Consider the following 11,466-nt stretch of genomic DNA (forward strand, 5'->3'; position numbering starts at 1 on the left):
GAATTCAATTCCTGTCAGAATTCAATTCCTAATGGAATTCAATTCAATTCCTTCACTTAAGTTGTTTCCAAACAGGGTGAAACAGAATATGACGATGACGGAATAGCCAGAAGGAAGGAGAAAGGTAGGCGACGTATACCTCGTTCTGAGTGAATCGGAAGACGGGTCCGCCGCCGTGCGGGGGCCGACCCATCACGGATCTCAGCGGGAGATAGAGGGTAGGAGATGGTAAAGAAGACAGAGGAGAGAAGTGGGAGGACGGGGAGCAAGGCAGGAGCACCAGGAACCGATCAAACTCGAACACGATCAACAGCTGTCACCATGCTCGTTCGTTTACCTGCGTCTTCCTCTATAGACTGTAGCTGTGTAACTGCATGCGGATGCGTCCATAAAAAGATTCCCTTCTATTTACAATCAATTATTTTATGCCTTTTAAAAAAATAATAATAACCTAATATATTCTATATAATTTATAATAAATCTATAACATAATTTCAGCCTTGGAAACTTTCGTCTAATTTGTATGTTTGAAAATGCACTTTAATCTTTATTAGACATTATTCAAAGAGAATATTAGAATCAATATCTTTTCTTTGCACGATCGAATTTTCAATCATACAACTAGTTATTTTTCTCATCTTCAAACAAAGTAAACGGCCAAGGTAAACGTCATTGCAAGGTGGACAAGAGGGCGAACGGAGTTACTCCCATGCATATTTTCGGAATGCTTATGGATCGGGGGAGGAGCTAAAACTTCACTCATTATTGATGTTTGGACATGAAGAGTTGCATGGATACTCGCAATCGATCTTTCTCACGGCACTCCGATCATTGTACCAGTCCCCTACAGCTTTGGCAATCGTCTGCAGAGAGTTAAATTTGATTCTGTTATAAATGGATCGTATATATATATATATATATATATATATATAAATTAAGTTTCTTCTTGTCTGTAGTTTCAGAGCTTACAGTGTTTTCAATCATGGGAGAATCAACATCTTGCCATGTGGGCGGACCTCCTGACTGGCAATGAGCATAGCAGGAGATTATGAACACGCCTGTGGAGGTGCTGGTTGGCAGTGCTCGCAGAAACTGCGACCTGTAACCTGAATTTATCAAGCATTACGCGATCAGATAGTTTCAGGGAAAACGAGATTCTATTCTAAAAGGCCATTTCCAGTTAAAAGTTATCAAAACTGCCAAAATTAACCTTGCAATGTCTGCAGTTGAGATGAAGAACACTTCTTAATATCAAGCTTGCACTCTGCCCAAGCTTGTCCAGGATCCGCAGAACTTGGAACTAAAATATTCCTGATCTGCAGCGAGACAAACATGAATATATAATTAAATACACATATCAAGGGGACGGGGAAAAAATGAGAAATGCTTCTCGTGGATTTGTTACCTGCCATGAATCATAGGCTGAGTTAAGTATGAAAAGAGGAGTGCTCATCTCAGGCACCACATTCTGTGGGAAGAAGCACCAGCTTGGACCTTGCCTCCAATTGCAAGAAGATGGCAAAAACTTCTCCGACTCCTGAGAATTAACAAACAATATGTGAGTACGTATCCTTTGATTGACTACTTCAGCATGGAATCACTCATTCTCAACGTACATGAAGGTTGACAACATCAGTATAAAGGGACTTGACAGAGTCTGCTCCAGATATATCTTTCCTGTTGGAAGCAATTATGGTTTAATTTCCTTCGCATCATATTGATCAAACAAGATAACCATGACTTACACGTCGATGAAGTAACCAGCATCAGAAAAGCATTTAACATTCACGCTTGATGGTAAAAGACTGCGGAAGTCGTCACAGTGTAGAATGGATGCCAGCCCGCCTGATGAACAACCAGAAAGTAGTGCCTGCAAGAATTCAGCAACGTTAGCATGAGATGTTGCATGATGAACCTTCACAAGTTCTATCTACATTTTCGGCTTTGTTCATCCCCTTTGCTAATAGATCGTCGATCATGGCATGCCAAACCCTGCCTCCTCTATAGTGAAGATTTGTAGCCTGAGAAAAATTTACATTGGAAAATTGTCACTAAATGCGGCACGCAAGACTCATCCATCATGATGCAATATGGGTTAAGCAGATTACTGGATCGACTGCTTCTACATCCCCAGTAAAAGATGAGCCGTCACAGTATCGAATCATGATCCTATTCCAGTTATAGAAGTCTGCAAGTATAAGATGAAAACAAATCAGAATAAACATTTCATTGTGCCACTAAATTCAGAAGAAATCTAAACATAAACAAAGAAGAGCAGACTAAAATTTCACTAACCAGGATTGGTTTTCTGATTGTCTCCTAAAATGCCTGAGAATGAGAGCTCTTTCATAAACTTAGATGAGCCTCCGGAATTACCTGTTAGTTCGACACACTCTGTAACGTTCCTGCACCATCCTCCTCCCTGAAAATAGTAGAAAGTGTGTCATTCTTTGAGATTATTAAATAGAAATCGACTGCATGAACTTTATCCTTCCTTTTACTGAACTCTACGTAAGGCTATGTGAGAGACACTTGTGATCCTATTCGTACTGTCGTTTCTATGTTTACTCAAGATACTTTTTATTGCTAGATATTCACAGCCTAACAGTAGTGCCTCTTTCATTTTCTAGCACAAAATTCATGGTTAAAGATAGAAAGATTACTCAACATGCCCAAGCAACTGCAACTTTGCAAGGAGATTAAAAAAAAGATCTGACCTCCATGAAAACCAACCAATTATTCACACCAGAACCAGAACCAGGTGAAAAATGATATGCCGGGGGACTTCCATCCAGACATACTGCAAAAAAGAAAGAACAATATTGGGCAGGCAAAAACCAAATCGAACGTCCAAAAAGTTGGAAAATGAAGGCTGATGAGCAAAGTATACCTGCTCCTTTAGCCACTGCACTTTCTAATAGAATCAATGGGGCAGGGCTTCCGTCAACTTCTAATGAGATCAGTAAGGAGATTAAGCAGAGTGAAGGAACGATCCATGCTCTTGATTTAGGATCAAACATCTTCCAGATGTTTATTTAGTCCGTAAACACCAAGAACAGAGAAAAGGCTGAAGAAAACTATGGAGAGACGCTTAAATCTTAGAAATGAAACGGCGAGAACTTGGAATTGGGAAGGAAGGAAGAATTTATGCTGTCCACAGTGACAGAGGTCTGTTCGAGGAAGATGACACTTTTATACGGGAGCTGTTAGAAGCTATTGCAGAATCACTAGTTTAAATCTGTGACAGTTACTTAACTTAACCAAATATGGGTCATTTGTAAAATGGCCTATAAAGTTCTCAAAATACCATTCATAATTTTATTAGCCAAAATACCCGGGGTTTTCATTTTATTTTCTTCCTGAGTAATTTGAATTATAATTTATAAGGGTGAAATAAATATTTTATATAAAATAAAATCTTTTTTAAAATAAATTAAAAATACAATTGTCAATTTTGTTTATTTATTTGGAAAAAAATAAGGCGGGAAAAACAATTGCTTGTTATCATATTTATCTCTTTTATTTCAATTGAAAATATAATGCAAAGAAAGCAAGTGGAAATTTAAGCATCTAATTAATACAAATCATTAATAACATTATTTTTTTTCCTTAGCAAGAGAAATGAAATCGTGGAAGGTCAATCAACGCAATTCATTTTTTAATTTTTTTTCCAAGTAAATTCATCATAAAATTAAAAAATGGTAGCCAAATAAAAAAAAATTCATTTTGGGAGAGTACGTGTGTCATTTTCGCACTCCAGTTCCAATAGCTTTCCTAAATAACTTTAATTATTTATTTAATTTTGTGTATCTATTAATTTCAAGCTTTTATCACGAAAAAGTTTCTATATAATCCGATAAATGAAAACATTTTTTTCGTTTGACCATACTCTATAATTTTTAACTAACAAATTAATAAGATACGAAAAATAATTTATAAACTACTTGATAGATATACCTATATGAATTAATTCTTTATAAAAGAAAAAAAACAAAAACAAAAACAAAAACAAAAGTGAATCTTCTTAAGAAAATCCGGAAAGTAAATTATAAATCATCTATGAGTCTTAGGAATAATAATAATTCAATGGCATTTAATAATATTATTAAAAATGTGGGGCTCGGATTTAATTCCTGTGGCCTGCGCTAGCTGTCTTCTTGTGAATGGGTATATCATGTACATCTTTGTGATCGGTCCGGTCCCTATGATAAATTGAGAACCGTTTATAATGGACAGTTAAAAAGTTCAGTATTTTTTAATTACACATCTTATTTAAAAAGAAAAAATTTCTATAAATATATTATAATTAGAAATCAAACTACAGATATTTAGATGACAATTTAAATATTCTATTACTGTACCGTAACCCAAAGACGTATCTTAATGCACAATGAACGTTAATACCATGGTTGAACGTTAACACCATGGTTGAAAGAGCACATAATCGCATAAAGAAGAATAATACAGACAAAAATACATAAAAAAAAATAAGAGAAATGATACTTGCCTCTACTTTTTTCTGTGACTCATGTCCGCGACCCAGCTGGAGATCCACGTGGATGAGACCAAGTCACCAGCAGGTAAATGATACTTGCCTCTACTTTTCTCTTTCTCCGCCTCTCTCTTATTCACAAAATTATACTTCCTCGCTGCCGCGGCTTCTTCTTGGAATTTCTCCTCTTCCTCATACCTACGATTTTTAGCCTCCATTCTCCGTTTCTGACTGACCTCCTTCTTCCTTTGCTACGACCTCCGCGACGACGACCTCCTTCTTCCTCCACGACGACCTCCTCTGTGACTGACCTCCCTCTGCGAAAGATGAGTGAGTTTTTACCTCTGCATAGTCATAATTTTGTGGAGAAGAAAGAGGCAGAGAAGGAGAGATCCCGCTGTTAGGGCTGTTAATTTCTGAGCACAAGAGCAACCGACGACCTCATCTTTCCTCCTCCACTTACTACCTCTGCCACTGACCTACCTCCCTCCACGACCCTCGGCCCTAATTTCTCTTTCTCGTTTAGAGCCAAGCAGCAACAAGGTAAGAGCAGTTTGTGCCCTATTGTATACAGATTCGTGCCTTATATATATATATATATATATATATATATTTTGAGATAATTTATTCTTGAACACCCATATATCGGCTTATGTTTAGAAAGAACCGTTGTAATTAAACTGTACATACATGTATTTATAAGTGTTTAGAAAGAATGTTGATAGGAGAGCTTGTAAAAAAGTATCTAGCAAGGCTGTTTCTGAAATGTGTGGAGGTTATGCATACAAATACAAACAATTTCATGTAGACATATTATTCACTTTTTAGGGCTTGTTCTTTGTTTCTTTTCTTGTTTATGTTATTAATTTTTCTCTTAATAAATGTAGGTGAAGAAACTATCGTGGCTGAAGGGAAATTTGATTCAAATGAGATGAAGGATAACACCGACCATGCGGATCAAGACCCATCTCCATCTATCGTCGAAGAAGTAAAGCTATCCGAGATTGGAATGATATTTTCATCTGAAGAAAAAGTTTGTACTTTTTATAATTCCTATGCTACCAATGCTAGTTTTGGTATTTCGAAATTAGGTGGTAGGAATAGAGATGATGGAAAATAAAGATATTTTTCTATTGGATGTGCCAAAAATCGTAAGAAAGTATCTCAAGCTAAAAATGTTTTACACCCTCGACCTTCTAGTAAGACAAATTGCAAAGCTAAGATTAATGTAGCCGATTGAAATGATGGGAATTTTGTGATAACTAGTGTAGACCTTGAACATAATCATCTCTTGAGGCCTAGAAAGTCACGACATTTTAGATGTAATAAAGTATTGGATTCAGCTACGAAGAGAAAATTGAAATTAAATGATCAAGCTGGAATAACTTTAAGCAAAAGTTTCCACTCTTGTGTAGTTGAGGCTAGAGGTTATGAGAATTTATCATTGATGAGAGAAAATGTAGAAATTATATTTCAGAAGATAGAAGGTTAAGGTTAGGGGAAGGAGATGCTGAAGCTTTGAGTAATTATTTTTGTCGCATGCAAAGTAGGAACTTAAACTTTTTTTATGTGTTGGATTTAGATGGTGAATCTCGAATAAAAAATATTTTTTGGGTAGATGCAAGATGTAGGGCTGCGTATGATTACTTTTGTGATGTCGTGACTTTTGATACAACTTATTTGACTAATAGTTATGATATGCCTTTTGCTCCATTTGTTGGGGTGAATCATCATGGGAAATCTATTTTGTTGGGATGTGAATTAATATCAAGTGAAGACTCAGCAATATTCACATGGTTGTTCAACTAGTGATTGACATGTATGCATGGATTTGTCCAAAGCCTATAATCATGGACTAATGTCGTGCAATGACAATCACAATTGAAGAAGTATTTCCGAATTCTCATTATCATCCATGTCTTTGGCATATTATGAAAAAACTACCAGTGAAGTTAGTTGGTCATGTTCAATACAAAATGAAAAAGAAATATTTGAAGACCATTGTTTATAACTCGCTTACAGTTGATGAGTGTGAGGAGAATTGGTTAAAAATGATTGAGGAGTTTAAGTTGGAGAATAATAATTGGTTGAAATCTTTATATGAGGAATGAAATAGATGGATATCTGTGTATGTTAAAGATCACTTTTGGGCTAGTATGTCAACAACTTAAAGAAGTGAAAGTATGAATGCATTTTTTGATGACTATATTCATTCTAAAATATCTTTGAAGCAATTTGTTGAGCAGTATGATAGTGCATTGAAGAAGAATATTGAGAATGAAAAAAATGAATTTTGATTCTTTTAATTCTATCATGCCAGTTATTCTTGGCCATTCTATTGAAAGACAATTCCAAAGTGCATACATTAACAATATATTTAAGTTGTTCTAAGATGAAATAAGCGGGTTGGTGTTTTGTGATGCCTCTTTGTTAAGGGAAGAAGGGACAACTTTAATATTTGAAGTAGTAGAAAATATGTTGGGAAAGAATGGACAACCTGGAAGAGAAGTTTCCTTTAGGGTACATTATACCGAGTTAGATTGCCAATTAAAGTGTGTGTGCCATCTGTTTGAGTTCCGGGGAATTTTATGTAGGCATGTGATCAAAGTGTTAATGAGAATGAAGGTTATTGAGATTCCTATGAGTTATATTATGGACCGATGGTGCAAAGATATTGAGCGTGGGTATCAAAGCATTAGTAACATATATGATGATTATGGTTGTGGTGGAAAAAGACTTCGGTATAATACTCTCACCCCATTGATGTAAGAGGTTCAACAACTTGGAGCCGAAAGTGACGAGATTTGTTCTGTTTTGGTGGAAATCATGAAAGACACTAAGGAAAAACTTATTATTGCTATGGAGAATGGGCAATCAAGGGCTGAACAACTTGAAGAAGCATCTACATCTGGGGCAAAAGTGATGCACTCTCCATTGAAAGTAAGAACCAAAGGTCATCCACCCACAAAGAGGAAATAATCTAAGGTTGAACAAATTGTGAATAAATCACTTGCAAAGGCCCGAAAGAAGGTATGTGATGTATATAATAGATACCTAAAGTAATTATGGGTTATTGTTTTGTACAAGTGTATTCATTTGGTTTTAGCTAGTTTAAAGTTTGTTTATAATCTATCTTGCAGCTATGAGTGTTGTTTTTTGGTTGAAGATGGAATGAAAATTTAGGTTAGTTAATGAAAATGCTTGATGTCATTGGCTTTGTTTTCCATTTCCATGCCATCGGGCAAAGATTGCAAGTAGAATTTTAGTACAGGTTAGTTAATGAAAATGCTTGATATTGCTCTCTGTAAATAGCACTATAATTACATTTTCAATATAGGGAGTTGCTAGTTCTGATCCCAACAGTGGTTTTAGCTAGTTTAAAATTTGTTGTAGGGAGTTGCTAATTCTGATCCTAGTAATGCAAGTTTTATTTACTAGCACTGCCTTCTCTAGAGACTTTTGGAAGAACATGGATCCTATTTTGCCTCTGTTACATTAAAAGATTTATCTGAAGTTGCGGCTTCTGAAGTTGCTGGTTTGGAAGAACATGGAATTTTGTTAAGTTGTTGGTTCTAAAGTTGAAATAGACTTTTGGAAGAACATGGAATTGCTATTAGCACGGTTATTCTACCTGTACTGTAATTGTTTCTCTTTTTGGCCTAGTTTATCTTTTTGATGTTTGAATTTGTATCCTATGTTAGCTGGGAGTTTTGTAAGTTTGTGAATCAAGAAATCAATTGTTGATGTACTATTGAATTTGTATCCAGGCTATCAAATTGGACTTGATTTCTCAAAGTACTGTGAAATTTATTTCATGTTATTGGTGCAATTTGTTGTTTCTATGTTGTTGATTTAACATTGTTGATGTTCCTCTATAATATTTCCAACTCGATTTCAAGTTATAGACAGATTGTTGTAACTATTCAGATTGCATCAGCAAATAAACCACCTCAATGTAGAAACTTCATGTCATAGTTCACTGAGACCTTCTTGGCCAAGTAGAAATCATGATTGCAAGTAAAATTTTATAAGGCTTTGTTTTCCATTTCTAGGGAATTGGTGGTTTATTCCAGTGCAACTTTATAGTATATATATTAAAGCTGTCTAAGTATGTTGTGATTCAAATTTCCTTTATCTAAATTGTTCCTTTCATCAACATCTCCGTAAACTTTTCAGGCCAACGCTAGGCCTGATATGGAAAATATTAGACCCAGCCTGATATGATTCTATATTAGGCCTAACATGGGTTTTTTTGATGATTATTCCATTTTACATGTTAACATCTATGAAAAGATGAAATAAATAATGGATACCATATTTTAACTCATTGCAACCTTAGAAATCCATAGGAACTGAAATGAGTGCAATCGAAGCTCTTTAAGTCCATAAGTGGATTTCGGTCAAAATCCATTGATGGACCTAGAGGGCTCCGATTGCACCCATTTCAGTTCCTATGGATTTCTGAGGTTGTAAGAAGTTCAAATATAATATCCATTATTTATTTTGATTTTTCATAGATGTTAACATGTAACAAGACAGAATCATCAAAAAGGCTCACATTGGGCCTCATATCAGGCCCAACGTGGGCCTGATATGGAATCAAAGCTATACCCTTCTTGACCGGGTGTGCATTAGTCTGCTCATGCAATTCAAATTCAGAGAAGAGTTCGTCTAATTTAATTGAAGATAAGTCCTTGGATACCTTGTACGCATCTACCATGGATGCCCACAAGGTATTCCTCGGGAAGGCGTTTAAGGCATACCTCAATATATCGCGGTTCTCCACTTTCTATCCGATCACGTGAAGCCCGTTGAGTAGATCTTGTATCCGGGCATGGAGTCGGCTGGCCGTCTCATTTTCCTGCATTTTAATATTATATAATTTATTGAAAAGCATATCTCGCTTACTTACCTTGGTTTTCTGATGTACCCTGATGTAGTTCGATTAGCTTTTCCCATAGCTCCTTTGCACTTGAGAACGGTCCTACTCTGTTGAGTTCCTCCTTTGTCAGACCACACTGGAGTATGCAAGTTGCCTTTGCTTTGCTTCTACTTTCTTTATTAGTGTTGTGTCCCAGTCCTCGTATGGTAGTTGCTTGCCGGCGCCGTCAGTTGGTAGTTGGAGCCCGGTTTTGATGATCATCCAGACTTCAAAATGAGTCTGGAGATATGCCTCCATCCGGCCCTTCCAGTACCCAAAGTTGTCTCTGGTGAAGAGCGGTGGTCGAGCGATGCTATAACCTTCTTGAAGCGCTATTTTAAAACTTGTGCACAAAGAAAGGGAATCTGTTCCAAGACTGGGTCTTGGATTAGTAGTGTGGGATGTATATAAAAAAAATGAACTGGAGTGGTGTTGCACCAACTTCGAGCAAAAATTGATTTGAACGAGAAATAGATCGGAATATAGTAATTATACTAATTTCGGTCGACTCCGAAAAATTGAAAATACCACGAAAAATTGCTTGATTGGTGGTTGCACCAAATCAAAGCTACCCCGCTCTGATACCAATTGTTGGATCGAAAGCGCTAGAGGGGGGTGAATAGCGCTCGTGGCTTTCACTCGTTTCAGAATTGGAAAATGTTCGAGTTAAAGCAGCGGAAATGATAAACAGAATAAGCACAAACACAAAAAGACACCAAGGGTTTACTTGGTTCGGGGCCTAGGGCGACTCCTACTCCAAGGCCTACGATCGAAGATCGCTTTTCGGTGGGCAATCACTATCAATTCGAAAAAATTTTACAATCAAGGATTACAAGTGCTGAAATAAAGAAATGTTAATGACCGACAATACACAAGAATTACGAGGTCGTCAGTTGTCGGAGTAGCAGCGCGTGATGGAAGCGTTCGGAAGCACCGATTGTTCTGTTCGAGATTGATGATCGGCTGCTTCCCGAGGCTCCTTTTTATAGGCTCTGTAATGCTGATCCAGATCCCCAAGTCTCGGAATTAGGATTGACCTGAGGTGGATCGGTCGACCGATCCCCGCGTTCGGTCGACCGATCAGGAGAGATCTCCTCCAATCCGATCTGCCCAATGCGCTCGTTCCGCTTCGATCTAGTCAAACCTTATCCTCGATTCGATCGACCGAAAACCCTGTTCGGTCGACCGATCCCCTGGTCGAGCCCGGTCCATTCGCTGCAAGTTTGATCTGCTGCTTTGGGGGTTCGGTCGACCAATCTCGGTCAGTTCTGGCCCTGCATAAAACTGTTAGTTTCCTGCAAAACAGAGTTAGAACAAAACAGAATATATAAGAAGCTTAAGTTTGACAGTCTTCAGACTGTCCAGTTCTGACTTCGGATTTCTGACCGGAAACCCTAGGTCGAATCGACACCTACTGTTCCCTCTTCTGGGGAACGCGTCCTCACCTACTCCACTCAGGAGAAGTTACCTTTTGCTAGTTCGGTCCTCCAGACTGACTGGACTTTTGCTTGGCGCTCGAATCTTCCGGTCTTCATGCTGGACGCCTACTCTATGACTCGTCCAGACTTCCACCTGGTACGCGACACCAGGATTTCCACCTAGGGTTGCCGCCCCTTAGGGTTTTTTGCCCGAAGCTCTTGTTGGTTAGTCCTAGGAAAACGTACCGATTTCACTGTACAAAATTTTTTTGTATAAGTGTCGAACCTTTCCTTAAATAACCTATTGTGTTCTTTAGAAGTTAAATTAGGAATCGCAGACGGAACTTAACATCATTGATTCCAAATTTAATTTACCTGTTCTTAATGGTTTAGATTTGAATCGCAAGCGGAACTTAATACTATTGATTCAAATCCACCTATGTTATTAATTCCATTAAATATTAATTTCCAAAATTGGCTTCCAGGACTGCATGGCGAGACACATGGTCTTCTTGGATATGGGAGCAACCACCACCGCCTAGACAAAGCCTTTTAAGGAAAGCTAATATTTAATTTCCTTAAATAACTCTAGGTTAACCAAAAAGAACAATCGAATCACAAATTTGAAAAAGAAG

General features: G+C 37.4%; 1 protein-coding gene across 1 annotated transcript; it reads right to left on the minus strand.

Annotated features, from left to right (window-relative positions):
- Window positions 1-755: 755 nt before the first annotated feature.
- On the minus strand, window positions 756-3,020 carry LOC121991179 (pectin acetylesterase 7-like). The gene is made up of 11 exons (XM_042545197.1): window positions 2,891-3,020; window positions 2,718-2,800; window positions 2,296-2,422; window positions 2,109-2,188; window positions 1,935-2,021; window positions 1,746-1,870; window positions 1,617-1,677; window positions 1,406-1,537; window positions 1,211-1,316; window positions 970-1,106; window positions 756-863 (listed from the first exon to the last, which is right to left on the minus strand). Exons 1-11 carry the CDS (start codon window positions 3,018-3,020, stop codon window positions 756-758), a joined length of 1,176 nt encoding a protein of 391 aa, XP_042401131.1.
- Window positions 3,021-11,466: the final 8,446 nt, after the last annotated feature.

Source organism: Zingiber officinale, chromosome 6B (assembly GCF_018446385.1).
Source record: "Zingiber officinale cultivar Zhangliang chromosome 6B, Zo_v1.1, whole genome shotgun sequence".
Classification (NCBI taxonomy): domain Eukaryota; kingdom Viridiplantae; phylum Streptophyta; class Magnoliopsida; order Zingiberales; family Zingiberaceae; genus Zingiber; species Zingiber officinale.

Excerpts from the sequence above, each read along its gene's own strand:
- LOC121991179 (XM_042545197.1), bottom strand. The coding sequence starts at position 3,020 with ATGTTTGATCCTAAATCAAGAGCATGGATCGTTCCTTCACTCTGCTTA. Across the intron at positions 2,423-2,717 it reads ATTGGTTGGTTTTCATGGAG|GGAGGAGGATGGTGCAGGAA; the intron begins GTCAGATCTTTT and ends TACTATTTTCAG. Across the intron at positions 1,317-1,405 it reads CAGCCTATGATTCATGGCAG|ATCAGGAATATTTTAGTTCC; the intron begins GTAACAAATCCA and ends GTCTCGCTGCAG.